Raw genomic sequence first — 24,603 nt, forward strand, 5'->3', positions numbered from 1 at the left:
CAGGCAAAACAGACAGGTTGGGTCCCAGCAAAGAATTAAAATAATACTCAAAATGACATTACACTAAAAAATGTATCAAATAGAACTTCGAACAAATACATCAGACCCATTTCAAGTAAGGAATGGACTCAATACTCGAGTATAGGCCTGACTAAAGAGTGGAGCTATTCTCCAGCTAATGTGTCTTGAGAACGGACGCAGTGCTCCAGGTAATGTCTCACTGCCGAACGGATGCAATCCTCCAGCTGAGGCCTCACTAAAGATCGAATGCAATACTTTAGATGAGGTCTCCCTAAAGAATAAATGCAGTACTCCACGTGTGATGTGCTTAACGAATGGATGAAGTACTCCAGATGAGGCCTCACTAAAGAAGGTGAGATGCCATTAAGGCATGGAAACTCTACTGCAGATGATGGAACGCTAGGAATGTACACAATATTTCAGGTGAGATATTAAAGAATTGACACTACTATAGACGATGGACTGAATATACCAGAAAACCTACCATTGCTATTAAGAGAGATTGCCACAACTCACTGTGTTGTTAATACTTGCAAAGTTCACTCAGAAAGTTCCTTTTGCAGCAATCAGATATCACTAAATCTACAATTGTATGGCAATCTTGTCGCCTTGAGAACTGAAAGCTAGGCATTTTATTTTAGGGTAAATACACCAAGTTAAAATATCATACACTTATCAGATAAATCATACCAACACAAATCATCACATAAATCGATACAATATACCAATATCAAATAAATCATAGCACCATACATTCGTCAAGTAGATCAAGGCATCAAATAATGCCTCATATTACCCCTAATACGATGAAATCTAACAGTTGAGCTTCAGACTTTAGCTATCTGAAGTTCTAAATAAACATCCAGAATTTCTTCCACCATTTCTCACACTTGGGCACAGAGTCAGATTTCCATTTTCTAGCAATCAGAAGTCTTGCAATGGTTAAAGTATAAAGGGCCAGATGTACGAAGCATTTTTCCGGTCGCAAATGGTCCATGCTTTTTTCTTGTGTACCAAAGCAAAATGCGACAGTAACTTGTTAACCAAATCACATTTTGTGATTCCTTAGTAGGAAGGGGTGTGCTTAGGGCATCCCTTCCAAATACCGAATGGCACTGTGTAGGAGGCTGGCCTGGCTTATAGTGGGTACCTTGTTTGTACTTACACCTTGTGCCAGGTCCAGTTATCCCTTATTAGTAGATTAGAGGTGTTCTAGCAGCTTAGGCTGATAGAAGGTAGCTATAACAGAGCAGCTTAGGCTGAACTAGGAGATATGCAAAGCTCCTACTAAACCACTTATATCATATGCACAATATTATAAGAAAACACAATACTCAGAGTTACTAAAAATAAAGGTACTTTATTTTAGTGACAATATGCCAAAAGTATCTCAGAGGATATACTTCCTTAGGAGGTAAGTAAAATACACAAAATATACACACAAACCAAAATCAGGTAAGTAAAACACTTAGAAAAGTAGTGCAAACACTGTAGAACACAATAGAATGCAATAGAGAGAAATAGGCCTAGGGGCAACACAAACCATATACTCCAAAAGTGGAACGCGAACCACAAATAGACCCCAGGCCTAGTGTAGTGTGTAGAGGGTCGCTGGGAGTGAAAGAAAACACTAAGGGTGTCCAAGATACCCCACCCCAAGACCCTGAAAAGTAGGAGTAAAGTTACCCTACTACCCCAGAAAGACAGTAAAGTCGAGATAGGGGATTCTGCAAAGACAACAACAGACTGCAAAGCACTGAAGACGGATGCCTGGACCTGAGGACCTGCAAAGGAAGGGGACCAAGTCCAGGAGTCACGCAAGTGTCCAAGGGGGGGGGGGGGCAGGAGCCCACTAAACCGCGGATGAAGGAGCAAAAGGGCTGCCTCTAGGTGGAAGAAGCCGAAGATTCTGCAACAACGGAAGGTGCCAGGAACTTCTCCTTTCATCAGAAGATGTTCCACAGCATGCTGGAGGATGCAGAGTTGTTTGAACGCAGAAAGACAACAAACAAGCCTTGCTAGCTTCAAGAGACGCAGTTGAAGGTTTTGGGTGCTGCCAGGGCCCAGGAAGGACCAGGAGGTCGCCCCTTGGAGGAGGAGACAGAAGGGGTGCTCAGCAATGGAGAAAACCCATGCAGAAGCAGGCAGCACCCGCAGAAGCAACTGAACAGGCATTCAGGAAATCTGAGCACAGCAGTCATCTCAGCACAACAAAAGAGGGTCCCAAGAAGTCGGAGTCCAACTCAGTGAGTTGGGCAATGCAGGACGGAGTGCTGGAAACCTGGGCTGTGCTGTGCACGAAGGAAGTCTTGCAAAAGTGCACAGAAGCCCTAGCAGCTGCAGTTCACATAGTACACAGGATTACTGTCTGGCATGGGGAGGCAAGGACTTACCTCCACCAAATTTAGACAGAAGGGCCACTGGACTGTCAGGGACACTTGGATCCAGCTCCTGTGTTCCAGGGACCACGCTCAAAGATGACAGGGGACCCAGAGGACCGGTGATGCAGAAGTTTGGTGCCTGCATTAGCAGGGGGAAGATTCTGTCGACCCACAGAAGATTTCTTCTTGGCTTCCAATGCAGGGTGACGGCAGACAGCCCTCAGAGCATGCACCACCAGGAAACAGTTGAGAAAGCTGGCAGGATGAGGCACTACAATGTTGCTGGTAGTCTTCTTGCTACTTTTTTGCAGTTTTGCAGGTGTCCTGGAGCAGTCAGCAGTCGATCCTTGGCAGAAGTTGAAGAGATAAGTGCAGAGGAACTCTGGTGAACTCTTGCATTCGTTATCTGGTGAGAAAACCACAGGAGAGACCCTAAATAGCCCTCAGAGGAGGATTGGCTACCTAACCAGGTAAGAGCCTATCAGGAGGGGTCTCTGACGTCACCTGCTGGCACTGGACACTCAGAGGTCTCCATTGTGCCCTCACACCTCTGCTTTCAAGATGGCAGAGGTCTGGGACACACTGGAGGAGCTCTGGACACTACCCCTGGGAGGTACTGGTCAGGGGAGTGGTCACTCCCCCTTTCCTTTGTCCAGTTTCGCGCCAGAGCACGGGCTGGGGGCTCCCTGAACCAGCATAGACTGGCTTATGCAAGGACAGCATCATTTGTGCCCTTCAAAGCATTTCCAGAGTATGGGGGAGGCTAATCCTCCCCAGCCCTTAACACATATTTCCAAAGGGAGAGGGTGTAACACCCTCTGTCAGAGGAAATCCTTTGTTGTGCCTTCCTGGGACTGGGCTGCCCAGACCCCATTAGGGTAGAAACCTGTCTGAGGGTTGGCAGCAGCAGCAGCTGCAGAGAAAACCCCAGAGAGCTAGTTTGGCAGTACCCAGGGTTCATGCTGGAGCCCAGGGGATTCATGGAATTGTCCCCTCAATACCAGAATGGTATTGGGGGGACAATTCCATGATCCTAGACATGTTACATGGCCATGTTACGAGTTACCATTGTGAAGTTATACATAGGTATTGACCTATATGTAGTTCACGCGTGTAATGGTGTCCCCGCACTCACAAAGTCTGGGAAATTTGCCCTGAACAATATGGGGGCACCTTGGCTAGTGCCAGGGTTCCCTCACACTAAGTAACTTTGCACCTAACCTTTACTAAGTGAGGGTTAGACATATAGGTGACTTATAAGATACTTAAGTGCAGTGTAAAATGGCTGTGAAATAACGTGGACGTTATTTCACTCAGGCTGCAATGGCAGTCCTGTGTAAGAATTGTCTGAGCTCCCTACTGGTGGCAAAAGAAAAGCTGCAGCCTATAGGGATCTCCTGGAACCCCAATACCCTGAGTACCTAGGTACCATATACTAGGGGATTATAAGGGTGTCCCAGTGTGCCAATGAGAATTGGTGAAAATGGTCACTAGCCTGCAGTGACAATTTTAAAAGCAGAGAGAGCATAACCACTGAGGTTCTGGTTAGCAGAGCCTTAGTGACACAGTAAGGAACCACACAGGGAACACATTTAGGCCACATACTATGAGCACTGGGGTCCTGGCTAGCAGGATCCCAGTGAGACAGGCCAAAACAAACTGACACACAAGTTATAATCGGGGTAACATGCCAGGCAAGATGGTACTTTCCTACACTCCATGGGAGATTTCTTTGTTCCTTCTGGTGCAGGATGAAGACCGGAAGTCCCCAGAGCATGCACACTTGGGAAACTGTTGCAGTTGCTGATTTGGAGCTGAGGTTTGCTGAAGAAAAGTGTCTGTTGTAGACACTTTGTTGAAGTTACAGCGTTTCTTGGAGCAGGCTGCGATTGATCCAAAGTCAGAGGATGCTGAAGTTGTTGCAGAGGGTTCCATGAACGAAACTTGCATGCAGAATCTGAAGAGAACCCACAGGAGAGACCCTAAATAGACCTGAGAAGGGGATTGGCTACCCTTTCAGGTATGGACCTATCAGGAGTCGTCTCTGACGTCATCTGCTTGCACTGCCCACTAGCAGCCCTCCAGAGTGCCCCCCACACCTTGCAAAGCAAGATGGCTAAAGTCTGGGACACACCGGAGGGTGATGATGGACAGGGGAGTGTACGGAGTCTTCTTCACCTCCTGAGGCCTCTGTGCACTCTTTGCAAAATTCCTTCGTGCACAGCCTGGCCCAGGTCCCCAGCACTCCATCCTGTGACACTCAGCTCGCTGAGTTTGTCTCCGGCAATGCGGGACCTTCTTTTGTTGTGCTGCATGAACCAAGTTTTGCACCTCCTTTGAACCCGGATCCTGTGACTTCCACGGCTGCTGGCTGGCATCCTGAGGGCTCTCTAAGGTCCTGACATCCCTCTCTTCCTCCTCATAAAGAGTTGAGGCCCACAGGTCCCTCCTGGGTCCATCCAGTGCCATTTTGATGCAAAATGCACTTTGTCAGAGCCAAGGCTTGTTGGTGCCTTCCAAAAACAAAATCTCATCTGCAACGATATTCACGCCGCGGGACATCTTTTGCATCATGCAGGAACACGCTGGCCTCTTCCTAGGGTGCAATTCTGCAGTCTTTGACTAACTGTGAACTCTTCTTTTGCACCCTCTGTAGGAGGCGGGCCTGGCTTGTAGTGGGTACCAAGGGGTACTTACACTCTGTACCAGGTCCAGTTATCCCTTATTAGTGTAGAAGAGGTGTTTCTAGCAGCTTAGGCTGATAGAAGGTAGCTATAGCACAGCTACCCCACTCCATTCCAGTCTACCCCAATCCACTCCACTAAAAACCTAGTCTAGCACTCCACTCCAATGTACCTCACTCCACTACAATCTGCTCCACCCCACTCCAAATCTACTCCAATTTACCCCACTAGACTCAAGCTAACCCAATCAACCCCACCCCACTCCAGTCCAAGCTACCCAAATCCGCTCTCATTAACTTTTACGGCACTCCACTAACGTTTACCACACTCCACTCAAAACTACCCCACTCCACTCTAATCCACCCCAATGTACCCCACACTACTAAAATATACCCCAACTCACCCAACTCCAATCTACCCCAGTCCAACCCACTCCAACAAAATGTACTCAAATCCAACCTATCCCACTTTACTCTATCCCAATCCACTCCATTCTGCCCTACTCCACTCCAATCTAACCCTTTCCAGCGTATCTCACTCCACTCTACTCTATTCTACCCAACCTCATCGTTGCAGATGTGATTTCGTGTTTGTTCTTCCTGCAGAATCCCCCTATCACGACTTCTGTGCTCTCTGGGGGTAGTAGGTGCACTTTACATCTACCTTTCAGGGTCTTGGGGTGGGCTATTTTTCTAAACCTCACTGTTTTCTTACAGTCCCAGCGACCCTCTACAAGCTCACATAGGTTTGGGGTCCATTCGTGGTTCGCATTCCACTTTTTGAGTATATGGTTTGTGTTGCCCCTGTACCTATGTGCTTGTATTGCAATCTATTGTAATTCTACACTGTTTTCAGTACTTTTTTTGCTATTACTTACCTAATTTTGGTTTGTGTACATATATCTTGTGTATATATCTGTATATATCTTATCCTCCTACTGAGGGTACTCACTGAGATACTTTTGGCATATTGTCATAAAAATAAAGTACCTTTATTTTTAGTATATCTGTGTATTGTGTTTTCTTATGATATTGTGCATATGACACCAGTGGTATAGTAGGAGCTTTACATGTCTCCTAGTTCAGCCTAAGCTGCTTTGCCATAGCTATCTTCTATCAGCCTAAGCTGCTAGAAACACCTCTTCTACACTAATAAGGGATAACTGGACCTGGCACAAGGTGTAAGTACCTCTGGTACCCACTACAAGCCAGGCCAGCCTTTTGCACCTACTCACTTTAGTAGGGTGATTACACAACATAAAAAGTTGTAGTTTACTCTTAAAATGGGTTTGTTATCGGTCGGGGTAACAGATTGGGTATATGGGTCCAGATGCAGCAAAAAAGTGGTTTGCGGTTCTTAATAGCGAATCCTTGTGATTTGCTATTAGGAAATCGCAAACTAGGATGCACAACAGTGTGTTTAGCACTGTTTGCGATACCCAAATCGGTCACAAGAGATCTACCTCATTAATATTCATGAGGCAGTTTGCGACCCATGAGGGCAGCAGACCACCGTGCCTGTGGTTGCTTTTAAATAAAGCAATTTTGTTTAAAAAATGCAGCCCATTTTCTATAAAGGAAAACAGGCTCCATTAAAAAAGAATAATGAAACGTTTTCTTTTCATTTTTCAACAGTAAGCAGTGGTCCGTGGGACCACTGCCTGCTCTTAAAATACGTTTTCGCTACCATTCTCAAAGGGGAAGGGGTCCCTGGGGACCCCTTCCTGTTTCTGAATGGGTTACCACCACCTTGAAGTTGGTGGTAACTGAGAAGGTTTTGCGACCACGTTCACAGTTGCATACATTTCTGTATGACAGTGTGTAGTAAAGTACCATCTTGCCTGGCATGTTACCCCCATTTTTTTTTTTTACTTATATGTATGTTTGTCAATACCTATATGTAGCTTCACAATGATAACTCCAAATGTGGCCATGTAACATGTCTAGGATCATGGAATTGTCCCCCCATGACAAATCTGGTATTGGGGTGCCAATCCCATGCATCCCCGGGGCTCCAGCATGGACCCCTGGTACTGCCAAACTAGCTCTCTGGGGTTTTAACTGCCGCTACCGCTGCTTGCAACCCACAGACAGGCTTCTACCCTCCTGGGGTCTGGGCAGCCCAGTCCCAGGAAGGCAGAAAAAAGGATTTCCTCTGAGAGAGGATGTTACACCCTCAACCTTTGGAAATAGGTGTTAAGGGCTGGGGAGGAGTAGCCTCCCCAGCCTCTGGAAATGCTTTGAAGGGCACAGATGGTGCCCTCCTTGCATAAGCCAGTCTACACCTTTTCAGGGATCCCCAGCTCCTGCTCTGGCATGAAAGTGGACAAAGGAAAGGGGAGTGACCACTCTCCTGTCCATCATCACCCCAGGGGTGGTGCCCAGAGCTCCTCCAGTGTGTCCCAGACCTCTGCCATCTTGAATGCAGAAGTGTGAGGGCACAATGGAGGCCTCTGAGTGGCCAGTGCCAGCAGGTGACATCAGAGACCCCTCCTGATAGGTGCTTACCTGGTTAAGTGGCCAATCCTCCTCTGAGGGCTATTTAGGGTCTCTCCTGTGGGGTTCTCTTCAGAAAACAAATACAAGAGCTCACCAGAGTTCCTCTGCATCTCCCTCTTCAACTTCTGTCAAGGATCAACTGCTGACTGCTCCAGGATGCCTGCAAAACCGCATAAAAGTAGCAAGACGGCTACCAGCAACATTGTAGCGCCTAATCCTGCCGGCTTTCTCGACTGTTTCCTGGTGGTGCATGCTCTGAGGGCTGCCTGCCTTCACCCTGCACTGGAAGCCAAGAAGAATCTCCTGTGGGTCAACGGAATCTTCCCCCTGCTAATGCCCGAACCAAACTTCTGCATCACCAGCCCTCTGGGTCCCCTCTCATCTCAACGAGCGTGGTCCCTAGAACACAGGAGCTGGATCCAAGTGACCCAGACAGTCCAGTGGTCCTTCTGTCCAAATTTGGTGGAGGTAAGTCCTTGCCTCCTTATGCCAGACAGTAATCCTGTGTACTGTGTGAACTGCAGCTGCTAGGGCTTCTGTGCACTTTTGCAAGGAATCCTTCGTACACAGCATAGCCCAGGTCCCCAGCACTCTGTCCTGCATTGCTCAACTCGCTGAGTTGACCACCGGCTTCGTGGGACCCTCCTTTGCAGTGTTGAGACGACCGCTGTGCTAAGATTTCTTGAATGCCTGTTCAAGTGCTTCTGCAGGTGCTGCCAGCTTCTGTGTGGGCTCTCTGTATTGCAGAGGACCCCCTCTATCTCCTCTTCCAAGTGGCGACCTCCTGGTCCTTCCTGGGCAGCACCCATTTTCTTCAACTGCGACTGTTGCAGCTAGCAAGGATTGTTTGCGGTCTTTCTGCATGGAGACAACTCTGCAACTTCCAACACGCCATGGGACATCTTCTGTGCATAGGAGGCGTTCCTGGCATCTTCATTTGTTGCAGAATTTTCAGCTTCTTCCACCCAGAGGCAGCCATTTTGCACCTTCATCCAGGGCTTTAGTGGGCTCCTGCCCCCCCCCCCCGGACACCTTTGTGACTCTTGGACTTGGTCCCCTTCCTTTGCAGGTCCTCAGGTCCAGGAATCCGTATTCAGTGCTTTGCAGTCAGTTGTGGTCTTTGCAGAATCTCCTATCACGACTTTAGTGTTTCTGGGGAAGTAGGGTAACTTTACTCCTACTTTTCAGGGTCTTGGGGTGTGGTATCTTGGACACCCTTAGTGTTTTCTTACACTTCCAGTGACCCTCTACACACTACACTAGGCCTTGGGTCCATTCGTGGTTCGCATTCCACTTTCAGAGTATATGGTTTGTGTTGCCCCTAGACCTATTGCATCCTATCGTATTCTACAGTGTTTGCAGTACTTTTCTAACTATTTACTTACCGGATTTTGGTTTGTGTGTATATTTTGTGTATTTTACTTACCTCCTAAGGGAGTATATCCTCTGGGATACATTTGGCATATTGTCACTAAAATAAAGTACTTTTATTTGTAGTAACTCTGAGTATTGTGTTTATGATATAGTGCTATATGATATAAGTAGTCTAATAGGAGCTTTGCATGTCTCCTAGTTCAGCCTAAGCTGCTCTGCTATAGCTACCTCTATCAGCCTAAGCTGCTAGAACACTAATCTACTAATGAGGGATAACTGGACCTGGCACAAGGTGTTAGTACCACATGGTACCCACTATAAGCCTGGCCAGCCTCCTACATGGAGTGACAGTCACTCACCTGCTCCAAGAAGGTATCTTTAAAGGCAACAACTGGTACCCTGGGACTCCTCTCACGGCAACGAGCATGCTCCTAAAGACGCAGAGGGTGGACATCATTGACATACTGTCCTGAGGTGCTGCTGACGCAATTTGAAGGATTTAAGACCTTGCCTTCCCCGAGAATGATGGTACCCTGGTGTTTTGTGTCTTCTTCACCTCCTGAAGCCTCTGTGCACTGTTTGCAAAATTCCTTCATGCACTGCCTGGCTCAGGTCACCGGCACTCCACCATGTGACGCTCAACTCACTGAGTTACTCTCCGGTGGGGTGGGACCTTCTTTTGTTGTGCTGTATCAACTGTGTTCCGCACCTCCTTTGCACCCAGGTCCTGCTGCTCCTGGGGGTGCTGGATGGCATCCTGAGGGCTATCTAAAGTGCTGAGAGCCCCCTCTTCCTCCTCACACAGAGTTGAGCCCCCCAGGTCCCTCCTGGGCCCATCCAGTGCCGGTGTAGACTGGCTTATGCAGAGATGGGCACCATCTGGGCTAATCAAAGCATTTCCAGAGGCTGGGGGAGGCTACTCATCCCTAGCCCTTCACACCTATTTCCAAAGGGAGAGGGTGTAACACCCTCTATCAGAGGAAATCCTTTGTTCTGCCTTCCTGGGACTGGGCTGCCCAGACCCCAGGAGGGCAGAATCCTGTCGCAGATTTTTATCATCACCTCTTTGCTCAGCACAGTGGAGAATTTATCTCTTACCTAATACTACTGACTGTTTGGGCGTACCCTTCTGTTTCCATTACAGTGCATGCACTGTAGTGTATGGGGGACTTTTTTTACAGCTATACCCATTCAATGATCTCAAGTGTCTGTCTCTGATTTGCCAGTGCTGCAACCATTAGTGCATAAACCCAGTACCACTGGTATAGAAAATGCTTGTTTTCCATGAGTGACTGAATATACCTATCATAATAACAACTCTAGAAAGAGGGGTTACAAAGTCTGTAAGGGCCCCGTGGGACAAAATTGAATTAGACCGACATTTTAAGAAATTATTAATGCAAACGAATCCTGGACTCACTATGCTTCAATGGAATGGTGAATTTAGTCGTTCTTTTTGGCCTGGCTAGTCACGTTTCTCTTCCCATTAGTGTACAGGGAGAAGATACTATATAATAGTACAAGAACTCAAATAAAGACATTCTTTCAAATCAGGGTCATGAGTTAGGAGTAGCTTGGAGTGGAAGCTATAGGAGTAGCTTGGAGTGGAAGCTATTTACCTAAAAACTGCTACTGGCAAAATTTGTGAACTTGTTTATGCCTGTTATCAATACATCTAACCTGTTGTAACAGTGAGGGTACACCAAAGATTGTCTAACAGACACATTTGAGTGACCATCATCAGTGTAAAAGAACACGTGATTTCACTTCTTGTTTGGTCTGTTTGATGTACGTTTCCCGTACCCTATAATTTTGGTGAATTTATGATTCAAATTAACTTTTTTAATTCACTCACATTAAATACAATCTTGGCCTTTCTGTCAGTGCCTAAAATATGCATGACTCAGAAATATTTGGGGGCATATTTAAGAGCCCCTAGTGCATCCTTGCATTATTTTTTTACACTAATGTGGCCCAACGAGGCCAAAATCGCTGGGCGAAATTTAAAAAGTGGGGCAATGCATAAACTGCACCACTTTGTAGCCCCTTGCGCCACATTATGCCTGTGCCAGGCATAGTGGGGCCAGAAAAATGGTGCAAAGAAATCTAAGAGATTTCTTAGTGTCATTTTTCGGCATTTTTAATGCCTGCTCAGAGCAGGCGTTAAAAGGGGGCATGCCATTGTTTTCAATGGGCCGCTATGTACTGTTCAGGGTTAGCACCAATATTTTTGAGCTAACCCTGCACAGTAGATTAATAGCGTCAGAAATTCTGACACTATTGCCCCCTACCCTGTGGCATGGTGTGCAATATTTTAAATACGGTGCACACATGGTGGCGGTAGGGGGTGCAAGGGGCCGCTAGAAAAGTGGTGCTACATGTGGCATCACTTTTCTTAAATCTGGCCCTTGGTCCCTTTAACAATGCTGCTTTCAGTCGAAATGAAAGAAATCTTAAGAGCTGCTCATGTCACAAACAGATGAATGCTCTTACGCCTATAAACTCTGATTTTATAGTTTTCTATTATTTGTGCAAGGTGCATTACCATAAACAGACTAATCTATAAGGTCATTGGAGTGTTTTAGATCAAGCCAGTGCCCTTTGAAATGGCACTATGGGGCATATTTACAAGAAACTGGTGCATCAGCGCTGATGCCCCAGTTTTCTTGCATTGCACCTGCCCCACCTAAGGATGCCATGTGCCCGCAGTATTTACAATACGGCACACCATGGCCCATGTTACACCAATAGCGTCAAAATGTTTGACTCTACTGCTTTGCTTTGCTGTCCTAGCATTAAAAATTTGACAATAGTGCAGCAAAGTGAATGGAGGCCAATTGATTAAAATGGGTATGTCACTTTAAAGCCTGCTTTGAGCAGGTGTTAAAAATGACCCCAAAAATTGCACAGTGAAATTTTGACAATTTCACTTTGACATTTTTGCGAGCCTCCTAATGCTGGAATGCCCCCTTGCATACATTATGTCTGACACAGGAATAATGCGGCGCAAGGTGTCACAAAGTGGCACAATGCATGTATTGCGCAACTTTGTGAACATGGCACAGCGAAAACTGCCTGCTTGAGCCACATTGGTGTAAAAGAAATGACGCTAGGAGGCACAAGGCGGCGCTAGGGCCTTGTAAATCTGGCCCTTTGTGTGAAGAGTCAGTGACTTGTCAGGTGAGACTGATACAGGAATGAATGCGTTCCACACTCACTGGCATTTTTAGAGCTGGAAATTTTTGTGAAGAGCCCCTTTTTCGAAGAGCAGTCTACTTCTGCTACTGATACAAAGAAACACATTTCTTCTAGTTATCAATATTTTTATTAAACAAGATAAGTAAGGCAGGGTATCACATTCACCTCTGCATATACCTCCTTGAGTTTATAGGCTCACATATCACATTCATTACAAAGAGCATAGCAACATAAACTACAGCTCCTAAAGACCACCCTGCTGATTGCTACACAGATACTACAACTCTTGGTTTAATCAAATCATAATCTGCAGGCCCTGCATTTTAGGGGATATGCAAATGTAATTGCAATGCTTTCGTTTTATGAAACCAACAAAAAATGTTCCACAAGTCATCAACAAGTAAAGCTCACTGCACTTCTCCCTCTGCTGCCAGATGAGAAATAAACAATTGACCTGAATGAGAGCTGTGATGTTCAATGAAGCTTTGTGAATCAGGGAACTAGCTTGTCCCACAAGTGCTAGCTTAATCAATGTATCAAGTCTTCTTTTTTTTTTAGGTGATAAATTTACAGAAAGTGTATGAAATGCAAATGTAAATCCTTACCATGAACACTCAGGGAGCCTGAGGCCTCAGATTTGCCAACACTGTTCTCTGTGATGCAGGTGTATGTTCCTTCGTCCTCGGCGCCGACATGTGTGAGCCGCAAAGTGTTATCATTACGTATTTCATACCTTGATTAACAAAAAAGTCTGTTAATAAACAATTCAAAGTGCTAATAGTATAGAGCAGAGAAATAAGGAGACTAGAAAAAACACATACAATCTATTCTACCTAAATCTCATATTATGAACTGCTGTACCTCACGATCATTTTCCTCATTTGTTCTAGGTTACATAACCTTCCTTAAATAATATTTTCTTCTTACTGACAATTCTATGAATACAAAGGTTCTAGGGATACCAGTGGAAAACTGTCAAAGATAAAAGTTCCACCTGTTAAAAACTCAAAATGTGATATGTGCTATACCTCAATGATATTGTATTGTACTACATTTGGAAGTGATTGCTAGTCTCCATGTGAAATACCACAGACCAAAACAATGTTCACAACATAGAGGAGTGAATGTCAAAATGTAAATATTTGTGGTTCAGATATGAGTTCAAATGCACAGAATTTATGAAACAGTAGGACATTATTTAAATGTGTGAGGTCGATCCTAAATGCCCACTTCAAAACTTGGGCATGCCAACCTGTTTTCCTGTATCTTCTATTAAGACCTGGGTCATTTATCAAGTCCGGTCATATTTCAACTACTGAGAAATGGGATAATTGACTAACTTAAATCTCAAGTATTTAGCAATAGTTTTTACAGTAGAAAGATTACTTAAAATATATGGGGGGTAATGTTGATGTTCATGCATATCCGTCTTAAATGCCAATGACCCAAAGGTCAGACTATATCTCTTTAAAGGATTATATTAGTGTAATGCGATGGGTTCTATTCATCGAACCGGTCCTGATATTTTGCTTTTTGACCACCTGTTATGTATCCTTTTTACTGTGGGTGAGCCCCACCACAGATTACTTACCCACAGTAAACTCACTGTAAATAGATTGCGCATGTTTGCTGCCAGTGTCTGGTTTTTAACTCCAGGATAGGCCAGAGGTGTCCCTCTTTGAGAGCATTTCTCCCCTACTTAAAACATCTTGGGGAAGGGGAAGAACTATCTCTTTCTTCGGGACACTGGGACTGGAGACGGAAGCCATGGACAAGTGGAAGGAGAAACCCTTTGATATCCATCTGGACTAAGGACTCTGACTACTGTGGAGCTCTCCCCAGAACCAGGCAAGCTGGTCCACTTACAATCTACTGAGGACACGTTGGGAGAAAGACTGAACTTCTGCGCCAAGGAGGAGACAATGCACAGTGAGCCCAAGATGGAGCAAAATAGGTCACTGGGTCTGAGATATCCACAGGAATAGGGTTTGATCCTTTGCCCCCTCTCCACCCCCCATCAGTAAGGTTTGAGCACGTGGAGCTCTGCTGCTGGATCGATTCATGCCCCTGGGGTGGGCCACGTTCAACTCAAGGATTAACTTCAAACGCACTCTTGGAGTGGAAGTATATGAGGGCACCCTGACTAGAGCCACAAAGGGTCCAAGGATCCCAAACCCCAGGCTGTATTTTCATCACAGGGCCCCAGCACCACATGATGATGGGATTGCCACCACTCCTCCCAAAAGGGAAGCCAGGAGCTGGGACCCCCAATTCTGGGCCCCACAAAAAGAAGCAGTGACATGGCAGTGCCATCTTGCCCGTCCCCAGTAATGGTGAGCCTGCCCCAATATCAGTGCCCATGCCTGGGGGAAGTGGGAGGCCACCATAGCATGCACGCGTGCCTGCAGGAGCAGGTAGGGAAAGAGAGACTGTGGGCATCCATGGTCACATGAGGAGGTGAGGGCCGTGTGCCGAGCTGGGGGAGCAGTCACGGGTGGTCTCTGTGAGCTGGCTCACAGTGGAGAGCACACGGGGTGCCTTAGAGGGGCAGGGCCCCCCCCCCCCCAAAAAAAACATAAAAAGGGAAAAGGACACTGCACGTGGCGGAAGGCTGCATGGCGCAAAAAAAGAAAGCGCCTGGAGCCGCTAATATATTATGCACACTGGACTGCTCTGAGTGTCCAGTGCCAGCAGGGGACGTCAGAGACCCCCTCTGATAGGCTCTTACCTTTCTTGGTGCCAAACCTCCTTTTCTGGCTATTTAGGGTGTCTCCTCTGGGGTATTCTTCAGATAACGAATGCAAGAGCTCACCAGAGTTCCTCTGCATCTCCCTCTTTGACTTCTACCACGGATCGACCGCTGACTGCTCCAGGACACCTTCAAAATCGCAACAAAGTAGCAAGACGATGTAGGAGGCTGGACTGGCTTGTAGTGAGTACCAAGGGGTACTTACACCTTGCACCAGGCGCAGGTATCCCTTATTAGTGTAGAGGGGTGTCTAGCAGCTTAGGCTGATAGAAAAGGTAGCTTAGCAGAGCAGCTTAGGCTGAACTAGGAGACGAGTGAAGCTCCTACAGTACCACTAGTGTCATATGCACAATATCATAAGAAAACACAATACACAGATATACTAAAAATAAAGGTACTTTATTTTTATGACAATATGCCAAAGTATCTCAGTGAGTAACCTCAGTATGAGGATAGCAAATATACACAAGATATATGTACACAATACCAAAATATGCAGTAATAGCAATAGAAAACAGTGCAAACAATGAAGTCACAATAGAATGCAATAGGGGCACATAGGGATAGGGGCAACACAAACCATATACTCTAGAAGTGGAATGCGAACCACGAATGGACCCCAAACCTATGTGACCTTGTAGAGGGTCGCTGGGACTGTAAGAAAACAGTGAGGGTTAGAAAAATAGCCCACCCCAAGACCCTGAAAAGTGGGTGCAAAGTGCACCTAAGTTCCCCAAAGAGCACAGAAGTCGTGATAGGGGAATTCTGCAAGGAAGACCAACACCAGCAATGCAACGACGATGGATTTCCTGACGAGAGTACCTGTGGAACAAGGGGACCAAGTCCAAAAGTCACGATCAAGTCGGGAGTGGGCAGATGCCCAGGAAATGCCATCTGTGGGTGCAAAGAAGCTGCCACTGGATGGTAGAAAGCTGTGGATTCTGTAAGAACGACAAAAGCTAGAAACTTCCCCTTTGGAGGATGGATATCCCACGTTATGAAGAGTCGTGCAGAGGTGTTTCCGTGCAGAAAGACCGCAAACAACCCTTGGTAGCTGCAAGGGTTGTGGTTAGGGTTTTTGGATGCTGCTGCAGCCCAGGAGGGACCAGGATGTAGCCAATTGCGTGAAGAGACAGAGGGGGCGTCCGGCAAGACAAAGAGCACACTCAGAACCAAGCAGCACCCGCAGAAGTGCCGGAACAGGCACTACAAAGTGGAGTGAACCAGAGCTCACCCGAAGTCACAAAAGAAGGTCCCACAACGCCAGAGGACAACTCAGGAGGTCGTGCACTGCAGGTTAGAGTGCCGGGGACCCAGGCTTGGCTGTGCACAAAGGAAATCCTGGAAGAGTGCACAGGAGCCGGAGCAGCTGCAAATCACGCGATACCCAGCAATGCAGTCTAGCATGAGGAGGCAAGGACTTACCTCCACCAAACTTGGACTGAAGAGTCACTGGACTGTGGGAGTCACTTGGACAGAGTTGCTGAGTTCAAGGGACCTCGCTCGTCGTGCTGAGAGGAGACCCAGAGGACCGGTGATGCAGTTCTTTGGTGCCTGCGGTTGCAGGGGGAAGATTCCGTCGACCCACGGGAGATTTCTTCGGAGCTTCTAGTGCAGAGAGGAGGCAGACTACCCCCACAGCATGCACCACCAGGAAAACAGTCGAGAAGGCGGCAGGATCAGCGTTACAAGGTCGCAGTACTCGACTTTGCTACTTTGTTGCAGTTTTGCAGGCTTCCAGCGCGGTCAGCAGTCGATTCCTTGGCAGAAGGTGAAGAGAGAGATGCAGAGGAACTCTGATGAGCTCTTGCATTCGTTATCTAAGGAAATCCCCAAAGCAGAGACCCTAAATAGCCAGAAAAGGAGGTTTGGCTACTTAGGAGAGAGGATAGGCTAGCAACACCTGAAGGAGCCTATCAGAAGGAGTCTCTGACGTCACCTGCTGGCCCTGGCCACTCAGAGCAGTCCAGTGTGCCAGCAGCACCTCTGTTTCCAAGATGGCAGAGGTCTGGAGCACACTGGAGGAGCCCAGGGGAGGTGCAGGTCAGGGGAGTGGTCACTCCCCTTTCCTTTGTCCAGTTTCGCGCCAGAGCAGGGCTGAGGGATCCCTGAACCGGTGCAGACCGGCTTATGCAGAGATGGGCACCATCTGTGCCCATCAAAGCATTTCCAGAGGCTGGGGGAGGCTACTCCTCCCCAGCCCTGACACCTTTTTCCAAAGGGAGAGGGTGTAACACCCTCTCTCTGAGGAAGTCCTTTGTTCTGCCTTCCTGGGCCAGGCCTGGCTGGACCCCAGGAGGGCAGAAACCTGTCTGAGGGGTTGGCAGCAGCAGCAGCTGCAGTGAAACCCCGGGAAAGGTAGTTTGGCAGTACCCGGGTCTGAGCTAGAGACTCGGGGGATCATGGAATTGTCTCCCCAATGCCAGAATGGCAATGGGGTGACAATTCCATGATCTTAGACATGTTACTTGGCCATGTTCGGAGTTACCATTGTGACGCTATACATCTGTCGTGACATATGTATAGTGCACGCGTGTAATGGTGTCACCGCACTCACAAAGTCCGGGGAATTTGCCCTGAACAATGTGGGAGCACCTTGGCTAGTGCCAGGGTGCCCACACACTAAGTAACTTAGCACCCAACCTTTACCAGGTAAAGGTTAGACATATAGGTGACTTATAAGTTACTTAAGTGCAGTGGTAAATGGCTGTGAAATAACGTGGACGTTATTTCACTCAGGCTGCACTGGCAGGCCTGTGTAAGAATTGTCAGATCTCCCTATGGGTGGCACAAGAAATGCTGCAGCCCATAGGGATCTCCTGGAACCCCAATACCCTGGGTACCTCAGTACCATATACTAAGGAATTATAAGGGTGTTCCAGTATGCCAATGTAAATTGGTGAAATTGGTCACTAGCCTGTTAGTGACAATTTGCAAAGAGAGAGCAGAACCACTGAGGTTCTGGTTAGCAGAGCCTCAGTGAGACAGTTAGGCATCACACAGGGAACACATACATATAGGTCACAAACTTATGAGCACTGGGGTCCTGGCTAGCAGGGTCCCAGTGACACATAACAAACATACTGAAAACATAGGGTTTTCACTATGAGCACTGGGCCCTGGCTAGCAGGATCCCAGTGAGACAGTGAAAACACCTGACATATACTCACAAACAGGCCAAAAGTGGGGGTAACAAGGCTAGAAAGAGGCTACTTTCTCACAGACGACTACCAGCAACATTGTAGCACCTCATCCTGCCGGCTTTCTCAACTGTTCCCTGGTGGTGCATGCTCTTGGGGTCATCTGCCTTCAACCTGCACTGGAAGCCAAGAAGAAATCTCCTGTGGGCCGACGGAATCTTCCCCCTGCTAACGCAGGCACCAAAAGACTTCATCACCGGTCCTCTGGGTCCCCTCTCATCCTGACGAGCATGGTCCCTGGAACACAGGAATTCTATCCAAGTGACTCCCACAGTCCAGTGATCCTTCATTCCAAGTTTGGTGGAGGTAAGTCCTTGCATCCCCACGCTAGACTGCAAACCTGTGTACTGTGTGATTTGCAGCTGCTCCGGCTCTGTGCACTCTTCCAGGATTTCCTTTGTGCACAGCCTAGCCTGGGTCCCCAGCACTCAGTCCTGCAGTGCTCAACCCGCTGAGTTGGCCTCCGACGTCGTGGGACCCTCCTTTGTGACTCTGAGCCAGCTCCGGTACTTCTGCGGGTGCTGCCTGCTTCTGTGAGGATTCTCTGAGTTGCTGAGCGCCCCCTCTGTCTCCTCCTCCAAGGGGCGACATCTTGGTCCTTCCTGGTCCTTAGCAGCACCCAAAAACCTCTAGCGCAACCCTTGCAGCTAGCAAGGCTTGTTTGAGGTATTTCTGCGTGGGAACACTTCTGCAACCTTCAGCACGACGTGGGACATCTTCCAACCAAAGCTTCCTTGCACCTTCATCCAGGGTTTCCCGGGCTCCTGCCCCCCCCCCCCGGACACTATTGCAACTCTTGCACTTGGTCCCCTTGCCTTGCAGGTCCTCAGGTCCAGGAATCCATCTTCAGTGCTTTGCTGGTGTTTGTTGTTCTTGCAGAATCCCCCTATCACGACTATTGTGTCCTTTTGGGGTAGTAGGTGTACTTTACTCCTACTTTTCAGGTTCTTGGGATGGGGGTATCTTGGACACCCTAACTGTTTACTTACAGTCCCAGAGACCCTCTACAAGCTCCCATAGGTCTGGGGTCCATTCGTGATTCGCATTCCACTTTGAGTATATGGTTTGTGTTGCCCCTTGACCTTTGTTCACCTATTGCAACCTATTGTAATTTTACACTGTTTGCATTCCTTTTCTTACTCTTACTTACCTGTTTTGGGTTTGTGTACATATAACTTGTGTATATTACTTACCTTCTTACTGAGGGTACTCACTGAGATACTTTTGGCATATTGTCACTAAAATAAAGTACCTTTATGTTTAATTAATAACTCTGAGTATTGTGTTTTCTTATGATATTGTGCTATATGAGTGGTATAGTAGGAGCTTTGCATGTCTCCTAGTTCAGCCTAAGCTGCTTTGCCATAGCTACCTCTATCAGCCTAGGCTGCTAGAAACACCTCTATTATACTAATAAGGGATAACTGGACCTGGCACAGGGTGTAAGTACCACAAGGTTTGCATGTGTCCTAGTTCAGCCTAAGCTGCTCTGCTATAGCTACCTCCATCAGCCTAAGCTGTTAGAACACCACTACATTTTACTAATAAGGGATAACTGGACCTGGTATAAGGTGTAAGTACCCAAGGTACCCACTACAAACCAGGCCAGCCTCCTACAGGAAACCTAGAAAACCTGTACATTTTTAGAAATTAGACATCTAGAGAAATCTAGAGTGGGGTGATTTTGCAGCAGCCAACCAAGTCTGCAAAGAACAACTGCTGGATTCCTGGACCTGAAGACCTGCAAAGGAAGGGGACCAAGTCCAGAAGTCTAAAGAAGTTCCAGGAAGTACAGGAGCCGCTGCCAACCCAGAAGAGGGTGCAAAAGAAGAGTCCACAGTTAGTCGAAGACTGCAGAAATGCACCCTAGGAAGATGCCAGCGGGTTCCTGCATGATGCAAAGGATGTCCCACAATGTGAAGATCGTTGCAGATGTGATTTTGTGTTGGAAGTCGCCAACAAGCCTTGGCTACGAAAAAAGTGCGTTTTGTGTCAAAATGGTGCTGGATGGACCCAGGAGGGACCTGGGGGCCTCAACTCTGTCAGGAGGAAGAGATGGCTCTCAGCACTTTAGAGAGCCCTCAGGATGCCTGCTAGCACCCCCGGAGGTCCCAAGACACAGGAACAAAGGAGGTGCAAAACATGGTTGATGCAGCACAACAAAGGAAGGTTCCACACCGCCGGAAAACAACTCAGCGAGTTGAGAGTCACAGGATGGAGTGCTGGGGACTTGGGCCAGGCTGTGCACAAAGGAATTTTGCAAATAGTGCACAGAGGCCTCAGGAGGTGTAGTACCCAGGTGTACCGTCGCTCTCTGGGAAGGCAAGGTCTTACCTCCTCAAAATTGCGTCAGCAGTACCTCTGGACAGTCTATGTCGATGATGTCCACCCTCTGTGTCCTTAGGAGCACGCTCATCGCTGTGAGAGGAGTCCAAGGGTACCAGTCGTCGTCTTGGGAGGTGCCTGCATGGACCAGGGAATGACTCTGTCGCTCCACAGGAGATTTCTTCAGGCCTTCTGAGGCAGGATGAAGACAGGGGTCCTCAGAGAATGCACACCGTGGAACCTGTTGCAGTTGCTGACTTGGAGCTGAGGTTGCTGAAGAAAAGTATCTCTGATGGATACTTTGTTGCAGTTACAGCGTTTCTTGGAGCAGGCTGTGGTTGATCGGAGGTCAGAGGGAGCTCAAGTTGTTGCAGAGGATTCCTGAAGGAAACTTGTAAGCAGAATCTGAAGAGAACCCACATGAGACCCTAAATAGTCCTGATAGGGGGATTGGCTACCTTATCAGGTAAGGACCTATCAGGAGGGGTCTCTGACGTCACCTGCTGGCACTGGCTACTCAGTGAGTTCCCATACCTTACAAAGCAAGATGGCTGAAGTCTGGGACCCACTGGAGGAGCTCTGGGCACCACCCCTAGGGTGGTGATGGACGGGAATGGTCACTCCCCTTTCCTTTGTCCAGTTTTGCACCAGAGCAGGGGTCCCTGAACTGGTGTAGACTGGCTTATGCAAGGAGGGCACCATCTGTGCCCTTAAAAAGCATTTCCAGGGGCTGGGGGGGGGGTGGAAGGCTTCCCCTCCCCAGCCTGTAACACCTATTTCCAAAGGGAGAGGGTCTAACACCCTGCTCTCAGAGGAAATGCTTTGTTCTGCCTTCCTGGGCCAGGGCTGCCCAGACCCCAGGAGGGCAGAACCCTGTCTGAGGTGGCAGCAGCTGTAGCTGCAGTGCAAGCCTCAGAGAGCTGGTTTGGCAGTACTGGGTGCCCATGGTGGAGCCCCCAGGGTGCATGGAATTGGCTCCCCAATACCAGATTTGGAATGGGGGGACAATTCCATGATCTTAGACATGTTACATGGCAATATTCAGAATCACCATTGTGAAGCTACATATAGGTATTGACCTATATGTAGTGCACATGTGTAATGGCGTCCCCGCACTCACAAAGTCTGGGGAAATAGCCCTGAACTATGTGGAGGCACCTTTGCTAGTGCAAGGGTGCCCTCACACATAGTAACTTTGCACCTAACCTTCAGCACGTGAAGGTTAGACATATAGGTGACTTATAAGTTACTTAAGTACAGTGAAAATGGCTGTGATATAACGTGTGCGTTTTTTCACACAGGCTGCAATGGCAGGCCTGTGCAAGGGTTTGTCTGAGTTCCCTATGGGTGGCAAAAGAAATGCTGCAGCCCATATGGATCTCCTGGTACCCCAAAGCCCTGGGTACCTAGGTACCATTTACTAGGGGAGTCCAGTGTGCCAATTGAAATTGGTAAATGAAGTCACTAGCCTGCAGTGAATTTTAAAAACAGAGCAAGCATAAACACTGAGGTTCCGGTTAGCAGAGCCTCAGTGATATAGTTAGGCACCACACAGGGAACACATACAGGGCATACTTTATGAGCACTGGGGTCCTGGCTAGCAGGATACCAGTGACACAGGTAAAAACAAACATACATACAGTAAAAATGGGGGTAACATGCCAGGCAAGATGGTACTTTCCTACACCTGGGTACCTAGTTACCGTATACTAGGTAATTATAAGGGGTGTTCCAGTGTTCAAATCAGAATTGGTGAAAATGGTCACTAGCCTGCAGTGACAATTTTAAAAGCAGAAAGAACATAAGCACTGAGGTTCTGGTTAGCAGAGCCTCAGTGACACAGTTAGGCACTACACAGGGAACACATTTAGGCCGCAAACTATGAGCACTGGGGTCCTGACCAGCAGGATCCCAGTGAGACAGGCAAAAACATATTGACCTACAGGTAAAAATGGGGCTAACATGCCAAGGAAGATGGTACTTTCCTACATTTCCCTAGTTGCCAGCTGAGCTAGGGCCCAAAATCTACAGGTACCAAGTTTGAAAAAGGGTGAATTTACAGTGAAAAAATGTGAGGTGTCCATGTTGTGTTTTGACCTTTTCCTGTCACCGGCAATACGCCTACCTACACATGTGAGGTACCATTTTTATTGGGAGATGCGTGAATACAGAATAGAAGAACATTTGTTATCATTGATTGTATTTCTCTGCATTTGTGCCATTGAAATGTAATCCAGGGTGTAAGAGGGACAACAATGTGAAAAATGCTCTCTGAATCACCTGCTAGTATGAGTACCCACACATAGGGAGATGTACAAATAACGACTGGTACTAAACTCCATATCTAGTACCCATTTACATACGTTTCTGTGATACCCAGGTTTATTCTTTATATTTTACCATATGAATTGCTCTATACCTGGTACACAATGAAAAACCATTGTAAGGTGCAGTTCAGTTGTTGACTGACTAACTCAGGCTCTTGGGAAATCTACAAACCCTATATATCCCTGCAACCAGAAGGTTCTAGTGGACATAATTGTATATTAGGTTTGCAAATCGACAATTGTGACAAGTTACAAACAAAATTGTTGTCACAAAGGGTCGTTTTTTCTTACTCATTTTAATAGTTTTATACTTTTCAGAAACATATAGCTTTCTGAGATCACCCATGGGTTTCACCCTGATTTCCACCACAAACTGGAAGTAGTTTATAATCATAAACATGTGGAAAATGGGCTACTTCTTTGAAAAGTGCCAAAGCTATGGTTAAAAACAAGTTTTTTCGATTCAGCTCTGCATTTTCCTGAAAGCCAGGGAAATGATGACCAATACACAGCAAACCTTTTGTTAATGCCATTTTTAGTAAAGAAAACGTACACTTTTATGCTGAGCACTTTTTTCCTATTTTCCCCCCCAAAAAAAACACAATTTAACCATATTTTATCAGTCCCCTTCGGGTAATCATCAAACCCTGGGTTTTTGGAATATCCCACATACTGAAAAAAAGATGCAAATTTAGCATGGATAGCTTATGTGGGGAAAAAGTTATGGCAACATAAGCGCAAACTTCCCTAAATGGCCAAAAAGCATTCTGAAGGGAAAAGACTTAACAACTAAAGGGTTAAAAATTCACCCTTTTAATAAATATATCACTAAATCATGATGTGTTGCACACTGTCTTTTTACAGACAGCACATTTCCATTGAAATGGTCACAAATCTTCCCACTTACATGCATTTGATGATACTATATAGCATACCAACAGCACCTGGAATTTGGGTTTCAGCAAATATTTAACACTTCAACATAACCAAGTAAATTGTTTTGATTTGATCAACAATTTAAAAGTTCAAAAAATGCTTTCCTAACTACGAAAATACATTTTGAAATGTGAACTGTGCTCTTACAAACTATTTAAACGTTGTGTGTTAGAAAAACATGACATCAGGCATGCTTTCATTTTACGCTTATTATGTAAGAACATATGTGCAAGCACTGGTGGAGTGACTCATCAGTGTCAAGGTCCCTGGCTGCCAGTAATGTAGGCACCAAGAACAGCAACGTGAAGACACCCTGGTTGTTTTACAGTAAATTATTTGCAGGTATCTGTAGGTCATGATCTTTTTTCTTTTGGTCATGTTTTTATATGTATGTTACTAACAAGAATAATAGTGCTCCTTACCTCCCTTGCGGCAATTTCCCCTCTTCCTTTCGCCAGTGAGCTGTTGGTAAAGGGTCTCCCACCACCTCGCAGTAAAAATCCACAGTGTCATCCTCAAGGGCCACTTGATTTATTGGCCCTTTAACAAACGAAGGACGCTCTGTCAACAAAATGACAAGACTACGAGTGAAGATTACAGGTGCACAGCCATCCCCAACATTACGAACATCATGCTCAGATGTCCCTGGGCGTTAACATTCTGAGTTGCACTGAGAATGCATCATGCTGAACCAGCAGGAGGTCCTCTGATGATTCTACTGTCATGAAGAAATGTTTCAGTGATATTCCAGGCACACGTTTTCCAGCATTCGGGGGCTCTGCAGGCACCGCAGGAAGCGTTCCCCTTCAGCACCAAGAAAGTAATTGCTGAATTAAACTTTTTTTCTATCATGGAGCATTTTAGCAGCTGGCTATTGTTCTCAAAGGTATACATTAATTTGACCAATACA

At 46.8% G+C, this 24,603-nt stretch overlaps 1 protein-coding gene across 1 annotated transcript in view; it reads right to left on the reverse strand.

Moving 5' to 3' along the window:
* The window catches only part of ROBO3 (roundabout guidance receptor 3), a 639,417-nt gene that overhangs the window by 356,634 nt on the left and 258,180 nt on the right, over window positions 1-24,603 (reverse strand). The window contains exons 5-6 of the mRNA XM_069221505.1: window positions 24,116-24,254; window positions 12,762-12,889 (exon numbers count right to left, since the gene is read on the reverse strand). Of these exons, the coding sequence (XP_069077606.1) occupies window positions 12,762-12,889; window positions 24,116-24,254 (267 nt within the window). The remainder of the gene's footprint in view (window positions 1-12,761; window positions 12,890-24,115; window positions 24,255-24,603) is intronic.

This window comes from Pleurodeles waltl, chromosome 3_1, assembly GCF_031143425.1.
Source record: "Pleurodeles waltl isolate 20211129_DDA chromosome 3_1, aPleWal1.hap1.20221129, whole genome shotgun sequence".
In the NCBI taxonomy this organism is placed as follows: domain Eukaryota; kingdom Metazoa; phylum Chordata; class Amphibia; order Caudata; family Salamandridae; genus Pleurodeles; species Pleurodeles waltl.